Consider the following 12,292-nt stretch of genomic DNA (forward strand, 5'->3'; position numbering starts at 1 on the left):
GCAAAATCTTTCAGAATTTCAGTTTCTTTATTGTTGACAGTAAAGTTGCATGATTCTTTTGTAGTCATGATTTTTGTTTTTCTGAACTCAGAATTATGGGTTGTTCCTGGATTGCTTTGCCAGCATAACCGCCACCACCCAAGCCACTCTACCTGCCATCACTAGAGTGCCATAGTGGCATGAGGAAGCAGGCACAGGAGTAGGGAAATAAACAACCCAAAGACTGAGAAAACAAACCATGGTTTGGTTGGTTTTCTACCTGAAAAACACTGACTAGGGCAAAAAGCCATGGGTGAAATAAACCATGTTTTAGCATTATGTGTGAACTAGGGCTATGTCACTGAACGGGGCAATTTAAAAAGTAAGCATTTGCTCAGTCTTAGTCCCCCACTCCCAAGAAATTCTTAGCCTACTGAACTTTTTGGAAAAGAAGGAAATCCAACAGGATGCCTACAGAGGGGCTGCTCCCAAAATGCACACAGAGTGCCTCTTCTTTTTCTGTATCTAAAACTCGACACCCTTCTTCTGAGATTTCTTGCTCTTTTCATTCCCGTTAAGAGCATTCTTTTTCAGCCAGGACTCTAAATGCAGCGCTGAGCCAGGCTAGAAGTATTTTACCCCACTTAGCCACTTGCTCAGCGTCTCCTGCACGGCCCTTAAAATTGGACACAACAAACGCATGAATTTCCATCATAAAAGTGCACCTTTCTGGACCCCTCTTTCTCAGTAACTCTTCCAGTCCTCGGTTTGCATTTTGTTCTCTATTCATCTCTGTGGGTGTTCTTAAGGGGGGCATGTGCGGAAACATTTACTGGACACTCATCTATCTGAGTGCGTGAGCTGGAGCTGCCCACGCAAGACACTGTCTGACCAAGTCCCTGCCAAAAAGAGGGCTGCGCTATTTTAATCACGTAATTGCCGCAGTGACATTCAATTCGTCGGCGTTAAGTTTCTCCTCCGCCAGGCGCCTGCCTCACTTCTCTCTACCTTGTGCACCCCACATCCGCAACTCCGGCCCTCGAAGCGGGGAGCACTTTAACTACACTGAAGTTTGGCCAAGCTTCTACATATTACAGCAGAGACACGGATGCAAACAATTGAAGTATTTGAGAACAATGAAATATGCATGGCTATCCAAGACAGCCCTATAAAGCAGAGCAATTAGCCGCGTAATCCGAGAGAGCCGAGGCAGTCCGGCGGCCCACGGTTCCCTATTAGTTAAATGCTTTTTGTATTTGCGCTTCCCATCAAATCAACTAACACTTCCTTTAATTGGCTCATGAATTATACAGCTCGGGCTGCATTATAATTTAATCACCAGTAAACATTCCTAGGGCCCCACTGCAAAATGTATCGCGCTCATTAATTCGTTAATTTCAGCAGATGGAAGGGGAGCTCGGATGAACGGCGGCATTTCAGGCCGCCTCCAGCAATGGAAGGAGGCGAGGATGGGGATGGGGGGGGGGCGTTTAGGGGTGTGTGTGTGTGTGTGTGTTTTTTTAAAGGGCTGTCAGAAACTCAATCTGTGAGCTGTCAACAGCCCGGACCGTTTCTTCCCACCACTCTCTTCTGTCCCCCCACTTTTGCTTTTTTCCTTCCCTCCCTGCACCCCACCCACTGGCTGGAAGTGACTGACGGATTCATGCGGAAGCTTGTCAAACCCGTCTTTTAAACATCAAGCCGGCGGGTAAACCAAACCCAATGTAAATTATTTCTTGTCTTAACGGGGGCCCCCTTTCTCAGTTCCCCATGAATATTTCATGGCGGGCAGCATAAATATTAATTCTAATAGCTCTGCACGGTGGTTATTATTTCTGTCTTATGACAAATATTCATAAAATATTCAGCACCCCTTTTTGGAACACTTACACACTTGATTGTGAAATTTCTTTCCCGGCTTCCTGGGGACACGCTGAACATATTGGGGTTCTCTTGATGGACTGCTTCCCCCATATGCAGAAACTGCCCCCCCCACTCTTCCTCCCCTTAATTAATACGAGGAAATATCAATATTTAATCAGATTTATTTTCCATTTCCCCCAAACCCCTCCCCCCGCAAGCGAACCCTATTAGACTGGAGAGGTTCTATTTGACAGTATTTAAATAGGGGAAATTTATTCCCTATTAGGAAATTGGTTACTTTTGACACGTGTGCAAAGTGACACATCATCGCCTCTTTTCTTTCTCTCACATTTGCATTTTTGGTGTGTCTATTTTTTAATATATTATTCAAGGACAGAAATCTGACCCTGACAAAAGTTTCCACCTGAACTGTTTGGACGCAGTGTGGGGCAAGGAGCTTGACAGCACTGCATGTGTGTGACGGTGGCAGAGTCACCCCACAATATTAAAAGCCCTGCCTGTGTATTGTTAATTCTGGAATTTGCCCCACTGGTCAGTGTTCTGCCCCAGTCACCCGTGAAGTGGCTGTAAAAACACTGACTTGAAGAAGGCCACCTGGGGAGATGTATTTCTTGCTGGCTGGAAGCTGTATTTTTTTGCTCCTCGGCTAAAACAGGCTCCGCAGAAGTGGCTTACGGAGATTCGTAATAAGACAGTTTCTGCTCTCCGGCTTCCCATTTAAAGACATGACACAAAAGGAAAAGGGGCTGGGGGAGAGGAGGAAAGAAGCAGCCTCAGGTACTGGCTCTTACGGGTGGTTTCCCTTTGGGGGGCGTGTTGCTTCTGCTCTGGTTGGCGTGTGGCACCACATCGCCCCCCTCGCCATGATGCTCCTCCCCGGCAGCCCAGTCGCAGCCCTTGCCCCCGAGGCCTGGGTGTGCTCGCCCTCTGCCGCAGAGCTGCAGCCCCTGCCTCTCCACTGGAGGGGGGAGGAGTGAGGCAAGCCCCCCTCAGCGGTTCCTCCTCCGACTGGGTCTCCTCTGACCATGAAGGGTGTGCAACCTCCCGGTCGCCCATGGATTTGAACCTGGGATTTCTCCATCCTTGGCTCATGTTCTGCTATGCTAAAAATTATAATTTTGACGCCCACGTAGAAATCCACATATTAGACGGAGGAAAAGCAAATGGCACCCAAGGCCCCCCTGCCTTCCTTTGCCCTCCTTGGATTGCCTGTGCTGCTGCGTGTCCTTCCTGGACATGGATGCCCTTGTGGTGTCCACGCATTCTGGGCCACGCCATGGGGCCTTTGTCAAGGCACTGCACCCCCCGCCCCCAAAACTGCCCCCGCTTGCTCTGCAGGGAATGCAGGAAGACACGGGGCGTAACTGCACTGATGCCTTGTGATACTGTGAAGGAAGGCCGTGCCGGTTTTGTTGGCTCGAGGGCCACACGGCATCTGTGGGCAAGACCAAGGGCAGAGTAGATGAGCCCCTTGTTGACACTCACTTGGAGCGCCCAGAAGTAAGCAGGCCAAGTCCTGGTACAAGCACACGGAAGGAGTGGGTTTTCAAATAACCAGCATAATACCTCCCTCCTCACCCAGCTCTTGAGAAGTAAGCAGAACATGCTTCTAACTGCCTGTTCAGAAGTAAGCAGGCTGAATTCCTCAACTTCTTTCTCCTTCCCCTTCTCTCTGGCAAGGAAAAGTTCTTATCTCTAATCAGCAGCTTATGGGAGATAAGAGCTTTGCTGTACTATGGGGCAAGAAAAGAGCCATTCTTAGGAACTATCAGCTGCTGATGAGGGCCGAGAGCTTTTCCCTGATGGGTCGGGGGCAAGGCCTGGGGAGAAGGCTGGCCAGCCAGGTGAGAAACCCGCTTTTATAAGGGGGAGGCCCCAGTCTCCCCAGTCTCCCCCACAACCCACACAGGCTGCACCCTCCCTGAGCAGTGCTGTGGTTAAGATCGCAATTAAGGGAAGTGGGCCCAGCTCCACAGCACGTCCAACGAGCTCCTGCCATCTTTTCCCTGATCCGTGAAGCGCTATTGGAATGAACTCCAGGGGGAATCCGACAATGATGGAATAACAAATGAGGGTAAGGAGGAGGCAAAGAATAAAAAATGAGGGAGGCGGGGGAGATCTGATGCCGTTTCAGAAGCAGATGCTGATAACCGCCAGCTCCCAGCTGGCTGCGTCGAAGAGGAAGGGAAAGAAAGGGGGGTGATGAATGATTTCTCTAAAGGGGCTTTTCAGAGGCTTTAAAAAGCCCTTAAAACATTTTCACAGTATGGGTGAGGAGGAGGAGGAGGAGCGGCAGCAGCAGCCGCCACCGCCCACCGCACCCCACCCCACCCTCTCCCATTCCTAGCAGGCTTATGTAACATTCACATGGTGGATAAACTTCCTAGCTATGCTTGGATCAGGCTCTGGGAGAAGGGATGCACCTCTCTTGCAGATGCCGCTCGCCAGAAAGCTATGCCCCCCTTTCTCCTTGACTTGTGTCCATTCAGTGCCACACGCCTCCCACCATCCCTTCTTGAATGGAACAGAAATGAAACATGTTGTATAAGAAGAGAGAAATACCTCTGTGCAGGTGCAGAGTGCTTTTCACTGACTCGAGCCTATTTTCACCCTGGGAGGGTTGCTAGTTGATCTGTCATCTGCCCTTGAAACAGTGCCTCCATTAACCAGATGATGACATTTCGATCCACATGCTTTTTGCCAAAATACCAGGTGTTTCATTGAGGCAGCGGAGCGACTGTAAGGTAGGTAGCAATTTAGTGCACAGAAGCATTAAATGAGCTTGTTTTTGTTCTAATTTTGACCCTTTTGGAGCGTTGCAGTAGCTCAAGAGCACTCAAAGGATCTAAAGCCTGCATGTCGCCCACCCCAGTCTAAGCAATTGTTGTGACCGCGAGCAAGGGAGGCATCGGGGAATGTCCTGACACTCAGAGCCGTGGAGCAATGGCCTGGCTTGCACAGTGCGACGGCCCGCGGCGGTTCAAGGGTCACCCGACTCTCAGGCAGCTCCCTGCCGTTTAGTTTTGCGTGGCACGGCAAGCTGGGCACCTGTGGGCACCATGCAGAACCAGAACCTGCAGGCATGTGGCACGACACCGCAGCCCCTTGCCTGCAGGGCAGTTCCGTTGGCTGGTAACTGTGGACTCCGAGCGTTGTCCTGGAGCACAGCGTGGCCTGCCCTGGGGCAGGGGGTATGTCCCCGCGAGTGTGTGTATGAAATGCAGACAAGGATTTGGAACGCTTCTGTTCCCTAGATTTAGGAGCAGCTATGGCACAGGTGCTGAGTGACAACCAAGCGTGTGCACACACGATTTAGATAGTAATCTCGATTTAGGTTATCCTTCAAATGTTGGTTTATGTCTATATCTCTAACGGCAATCTCAGGTGGAGAGGGGCGATGGGATTGCAGCAAAACAGCACCTCTGGGAAAGAAGGGCTTGGGCACGCTTGAGGCCAGGCTGCGGAAGGACACAGGCACTCTGCATGCAGACTGGCCCCTGGCCCATGTGGCTCTCTGGTGTAGGCGGAAGGCTGGCGCTTGCCCTTCTCCTGCCCAGGTTCCTTGCCATGGATGCGGAGCCACGGGGTGACAAAGGTAGGCAAGGAGGATCTGGCCATTTAGCAGTGAAGCAGCGGCAAGCGTCGGGGCTGGATTCCTTCCTCTGCTTCCCCTCTCTGGAGAACGCCTGACACAGCTGGTGAAGTTTGGGCATGATCAATTACGCTCCTTTTTAAATGAGGGATCCTCTCTTTAGGAGAGAAGGGAAGGACTGCGGAGCATGCTGAATAGGAAGGGAGCAGCTGGTCCCCGCATACCGTGGGAAGATGCATAGGCCATTTTAGCAAAGGAGAGCAAGATGAATGGCTTTCTATTTTAGAAAGTTGCAGGCTCACCATAAAAAGAAAAAGGTTCAAACAGCATGTTAAAAGTAGCTTTTAAGAATCCTGGACAGAAGAGAACGTCCCTGTTATGTCCAAAGACTGTTCCAATCTTGGAACTTCAAATTCAGCAAGCCGCTCTCCCGCATGTCAGGGCCAAACCCGGCCCTGGTGCTGACCTGACATTTCTGAGGGCCGTTGCTCTCTCCCTCTTTGAAGATGCTGCACTGGGACTGGGAGGCCCCACTGAGTGGATTGAAGGGTGGGCTGTGATGAATTCAACCTGCTCAGGTGAAAAGTTAGCTCCTCGGGGGGGCCCTGAGGTCACCTTTTAAAGCAAGTCGCGATACAGAGAAGCAAAAACAGAAAACCATCATGGGGGCCTCGCTAAGTGGTGCCCCGAAGCCTGCTAAATCAGGCCATCTGTGATGCTTGAGCAACAGAGAAGCAGTGATGAGCAGACTGTTTTTATCAGCTGGGATGCTAACATCATCTGCCCCGCCCCCGCCCTCCGGCCTCCCATCTCCGGTTCCTTCTGAGCTGAGCTGAGCTGAGCTGCAAGTGGCTGGATGGATTATTCCAGCACTGATCCATTTTGTTCCTGCTCTCATGTAAAGAGTCTCTTTGGCCAGTCTGGTTTTGATTGGGCCATCAAGAAGAGCCATTGGCTTGAGAGAAGACCTGCAGCTGGTCTGGGGCTGGCTTGCTGCTCTGGATCGACAGCACTGCCTGCATCTGGGGGCTCTTCTTGGGGCGGTGGCTATGGGGACTACCCTCCGGTGCGAGGGGACTGGCGGTCCTCCCTGGAATGATGCGATGCCTTCTTCCTTCACCAGGCGATCCCAGGAGGGACTAGCCACTTGCTGACAGTTTTCCACCGTCTTTTCCACACCTGCATCATTTTAGACAGTCTGTGCACCAGGCTTGCTTTCTGCAACATCCCCCACTTTCTGTCTGTCTTTAATGCTGACACCAGACTGAATAATAAGACAAGTCTCTTCTAAAAAAAACCCACAACATATATAAAGAGGACTTCCGACAAGGCGCTTCTAAGGTTCATTTTGCTGGCAGCTTAAGTGAAGTGGGTGTTTTCAGCTCTTCCATCTCAGCCTCGTGCAACACCTCCTCCCCACACACACCCCTTTTCTCAAGTTAGTGACTATGAGTTGCGACAAGCCTTCTTGATATGCCAGGTTATAATCCTTTAGCTTTTTTTGTTTATTTTGGAATATAATAGCAGGAGCCGTATCAATTATCAGGGCTGTATAAGGAGGCTCTGCTTTTTCTCCCCTGCCTCTGCTAGAATATTCATCTCAAGACACATCATCACCATCACAAGTTACCTGTTCTGACAATCACGTTTCCAAACGGTTGTTGGGCAACGGAAACAAAGCTGAAACAAAATGTTTGGAGTGTAAGGGATAAAAGACTGTTGAAAACTGTTATATTCTCCTCCTGTCTTTGGAATCATTGAGATCTTCAGCTTTTTTAATGCTGGGCTGAGTTTTTTTTTTATTTTATTTAAAAAACAGAACACATACAACCTGCAATGCGAATGGAAGTCATTATCTGTAAACATTTGAAGAGCGACTGGGATGATTTTCATAACTTTAAGTTCTACAAAGGAGCCTCGTAATCTGTTATGCGCAATGCCACGGGAAAACCTCAGGCTTTCATCTGATCTGATCCCTCCTCAGTAAATGTAAAATGTTCCCTTTGGTGAACGTCTAAAGCTTACACTAACTGGTCTGAGAGGCACACGTGCCAAAAAATAAAATAAAAATAATATATGAAAAGCCAGGCAGCAAAGACTGGAAGAGAAAATGTGCTGGGAAAGAAAATATCCCGTTTCTCCTCCTGCCCCTCACCAGCTCCGGATGCAACTCTTCTTCACATTTGGAATGGATTTGCTCATTTGGCCGAGCATGCATTCCAAACAGGGCAGAAGGCTAAACCTCTGGCAGAGATCACCCACTGTCACGTCATGCCTTGCCCCCCTCTCTGTTTATATCCCACCCTATGTGGTCTGGTGATTGCAGCTCTTCCTGCCCCACAGCCTCCGCCATCCAGGCTTCCGCTTTCCTTCGCTGCCCCTTCGGCCCAGAATTGCTTTACTTACAGGAAGTCCCTCCTCAAAACTCAGCATTCCTGGGAGCTTTTGGGTCATCTGCCTCCTCCTCCATCTTTATTGTAGCTACAGCAGACTGTGTGTCACAAAAGCGCAACTAAGCCAAAGTGTTTGTAGTTGCGATACTCATATGGCCATCCCCTTGGGGCAGGGACCTTTCACACCCACCTGTTGTGAAGCGTTGTGTGTGCTGATTAATTTTAATTAATTTTTCAATTTATATCCTGCCTTTTTCCTACAAAGGGCTCAAGGCAGCTTATATCTCCTCCTCCTCCATCTTATCCCCACAACAACAACCCTGTGAGGTAGGCTGGGCTGAGAGTCTGTGACTGGCCCAAAGACACCCAGTGGGCTCCACGGCTGAGTGGGGACTCGAACCCAGATCGTCTGAGTCCCAATCCCATCCTCTTCACCACTACACCACACTGGCTCTCCTCATCCCACGTATTCATTTATGCACTGCTTTTTTATGCCGCCAAAAAGGCAGAGCAGTCCGGGCAGTTCACAACCATTAAAACCATAAAATTAAACGCGAAACCCATAGAGTTTCTCGAGCAGAAAAGGAAGAGTAAAAGCCAGCAGTGAGGTACACACGTAAAAATCCAGTCGGAGTGCAATCCTGTGCATGTTCAGGCAGAAAAAGGGCCAGCGGTTCCCAACGTTCCCCAGCCAGCTGCGCTGTCATCCCTAGAATTGCACCTTTGCAGATCTAAAGCAGCAGAACAGAAAGATCAGAAAGGTCTGGGCAAACAAGGAGGTCTTCAGCTGGTGCTGAAAGGAGCCCTGGTGGGTGCCAGGTGAGCCTCTCTGGGGACACATCCCATAAGCAAAGTGCCTCCACAGAGAAGGCCCTGTCTGCACCCAGAAAAGAAGAACGGCCTGCCAAGTCCCGCGATTGTGCCGTGGAGCCATCCTCAATATTGCACAGACAAAGGCGGGAGAGTCCTGAGGCTGGATCTGCCACGCACAAGAGGAATGGCTTCATTTGCGGAGGGTCCCTCAGCCAAAGCCTGCCTGGCAGGGTTGGGGAAAGCTGACAGAAATAATCATTCATTCATTCATTCATTCATTCATTCATTCATTCATTCATTCATTCAAAGTTTTTATATGCCGTCCCCTTGCTATATAGCCTTGGGACGGCTCACAGAAATAAATAAATACCATATAAATAACAATTACAATTAAAACCCGGAAACACCCTGGCTGCACAATTAAAACCTATAAATATTAAACATTGTTAAAATATTGTTTGAATAAAAAGGTCTTGGCCTGGCGCCGAAAAACAAATGACGACGGCGCCAGGTGGACCTCTCTGGGGAGCGCATTCCATAGTCTGGGTGCCACCGCAGAGAAGGCCCTCCTCCGGGTACTCACCCTCCTAATATTTTTCACAGAGGGTTCCCGGAGGAGGACCTCTGCTGCCGATCTCAAGGGGCGGGAGGGCAAATATGGAAAAAGGCATTCCCTTAGGTATCCTGGTCCCAAGCTGTTTAGGGCTTTATAGGTAATAACCAGCACTTTGAATTGAGCCCGGACTTCGATGGGAAGCCAGTGAAGCTGGTAGAGGACTGGGGTTATGTGAGAGTAACGCCCAGTCCCCGTCAGCAACCTGGCTGCTCTATTTTGCACCATCTGAAGTATCCAGACTGTCTTCAAGGGCAGCCCCACGTAGAGCGCGTGGAAGAAGGCAGTTGTTCTCCAAGTCACCCTGCATGCTACCTGTTAAAGATATTGACCATGTCCCCCTTCTCTCTCTTCCTCCCTCCCCCAACAACAGGGTGTTTTTCCTGAATGTCACAACTCAAACCATTTTGGAGCGTCTGTGTTACCGTACGCTGGACCCAGTCACTGGGGAAAGGTGGGTAGCACTAACTTACCATGACGAAGGGTGCAGTTTCATGGATTTGTTAGCTTGATCCATAGCGAGCTAGACTGGAAGGAAGCCAAGAGAGAGCTGGCAGCATTGTGGTGCCACGCTGGGGCCCAGGCGGAACACGAAGCCCACCGCTCTGCCCCCGAGCCTGTCTTCCAGCCACAGGGATACAGGTCAGGAGAGGCATGGGTGGGCACCCCAGCAGAGGCCTGCTGAGAGCATGGGCCTGCTAACAAGACCACCCCCACCGGACTTCCCTCTTCTCTTTTGCATTCCACTCTGCTTGTCTAGCTTCCTGCTGGCCTGGCCCAAGCAACAGTGGTGGCAAGAGGAAGAGCCGGAGACACCAAGCTCCCCGTGTCCCCTGGCCCACAGAGGCTGTCTTGCCCAACAGCCGTCCAAACCCCAGAGCTGGTGGTGATCCTGATGCAACCTTTCCTTCCCAGGGCAGTTCTGTTTAGCTCCTGTGGCTGCTGGCTGTCGATAGACTTCCCCTCCTGCACGCATTTGCTAAATCCCCCTTTCTAACTGCTGAAGGCAGTGGCTGCCAGTGCATCATCTGCCCTGAGTTAATTCCATTCCAGCTTATGGAGTTAAATCCGTAAGTTAGTTATCCATTGGCCATGTTTGCATGTGAGGTAACACACCTGAGCAGGATCCCTAGCTAGGTGTACCTAAGCTTTTGCTAACCAAGGTTTGTTATGTCTCCCAGTGTGACAAACACTGGTTAATACTCAACTATGCTTAACATTCAATAAGCCAACTTCAAAGCATGGTTTAAAGCTGGCTTGTGAAAATGAACCAGAACCTCTGGGCCCAGACAATGTGGCAACGTGTGGTTGATGAAATGGAAGCAAATGTTTCTGAACTCTTCCTCTTGATCCCATGGAGGGAGTGAGGAGAGCCCATACCTGACGCGCACGACAGCTCAAGCGACATTGTGCTAAACCATGGTTTAAATACATGGATGTGGAGTCTTTTCCAGTTCTAGAAAAGCTCTCAGGGGCCACGTTCCATTGGTGGAGGGGGGCAAAAGCGGGAAAGGCAGTGGGAGCAGACAGGGCTGTTCTTCAGCTTAAGTTTCTCTTAATTAAATCTGTGCTGTGCTGGCTCTGGGAGCAGCATTAGTTTTCTGGGGCATGGTGCTAATGTAATGATTGATTTGAGACACATTTTACACAGTCATGTTCCTGTTGTTAGGCTGTACTGGAAGCCACTGGAGCACCTCCAGAAGCAGGAGAGCATCCTTCAGGGCCGTTCCTCTGTTTTGTCTGGTTTCCAGGTATCACACCCTGTACAAACCATCTGCCTTGAAAGAAACAAATGACCGCCTCCTGATGCACCCAAGGGACGTTGAAGAGACGGTGATGCTCAAGGTGGAAGCCTACTTCCGGCTTTCCAGTAGCCTGGAGAGCTTCTTCGAAGAGGCTTTTTTCATCAATGGCGATCAAGATCCCCAGACGGTCTTTGAGTACATAGAGAGCTATATCGTCAATCCACTGCCAACCAAGTATTAAGGATTCTGAGTATACGGTAACTTGGCCCCAGTGGTTGGAGGTCTAAGCAAACACTAAATCTAAGATGGGCTGGCAGTCTGTTCTTGTTCCCTCCTAGGCAATAGGTTGGTTTTTCTTTAAGTCTTCCCCCTGCCCAAAGCATATTGTAAACTATAAAGAGGGCAATAAAACTCAAGCAGGCCCTTCAAAAAACCCTAGAAGGACCCTCCCTAAACCAAGGAGCAGTGGGGAGCTGTCAGCTTATACATTCTGGGAGTTAGAGCTGAGACTGTCTAGAGAGAAGCAGCTTCTGGTGAGTCTGATTTCATTTATCCCATTGATTGTCACAACAGAAATGAAAAGTTTTGTCCCAGCAATCCCAAGTAGATCAGTGACCGAGGGAAGGGAGGGAAATATTTCCCTCTGTTTGATCCTCTCCCATCTTGGTGATTATCCAGGGTACAATGTAATTCTGATCACCCCACGATTTAACTGTTACCGCTTGGTTTGATTAGTGTGAATGATTAAAAAGAGTTTCACTGCAAGCACTGCTTTTCAAGATGCTAGCTGTTCTCGCGGCATGTACTAACCTGCACCAGGAAAAAAACTAGAGGAGGTGATCAGAAGCACTTGGAAGCGGGTAGCAAAAAATCTCAATCCTGTGCTTATTTAGACAGAATAAATGTCTGTTTACAATCTCCTAAAACTCCCTGCGTTCCCCAGCCAGGACATTTTTCCGTGTAAACATTGCACTAGATTGTACCTTACGCTACTCTTTAAGGATGTGATAAATAACCACTTATTGCCGTCGTCGTCATTATTAAGGGCATTATGAATAGTGATTTTAAAAATAGCACGGATGGAACATGTCCAGCTACCTCGAGGGTTGGCCAGACAAACGTTCCGCACCAAGCTCTGGATTCCAGAGGGGAGGCCCCAGGAGCTGGTGGCGCTGCTGCGCCTCACGGAGCACTTCCTGCTTGCCACGCTCTGGTCGGGCCCTGCTGAGTCAGCAGGCCGTCAGGTGATACGGAGAAGCCAGGCTGCGGCTCT

General features: G+C 49.7%; 1 protein-coding gene across 1 annotated transcript in view; it reads left to right on the forward strand.

Moving 5' to 3' along the window:
* The window catches only part of AK8 (adenylate kinase 8), an 89,891-nt gene extending 78,107 nt beyond the window's left edge, over positions 1–11,784 (forward strand). Inside the window, exons 12-13 of the mRNA XM_044439988.1 lie at positions 9,648–9,728; positions 11,026–11,784. Coding sequence (XP_044295923.1) covers positions 9,648–9,728; positions 11,026–11,260 — 316 coding nt within the window. The 3' untranslated portion in view covers positions 11,261–11,784. The remainder of the gene's footprint in view (positions 1–9,647; positions 9,729–11,025) is intronic.
* The last annotated feature ends 508 nt before the right edge of the window (positions 11,785–12,292 follow it).

This window comes from Varanus komodoensis, unplaced genomic scaffold, assembly GCF_004798865.1.
Source record: "Varanus komodoensis strain SLA01 unplaced genomic scaffold, ASM479886v1 scaffold36, whole genome shotgun sequence".
NCBI classification, from domain to species: domain Eukaryota; kingdom Metazoa; phylum Chordata; class Lepidosauria; order Squamata; family Varanidae; genus Varanus; species Varanus komodoensis.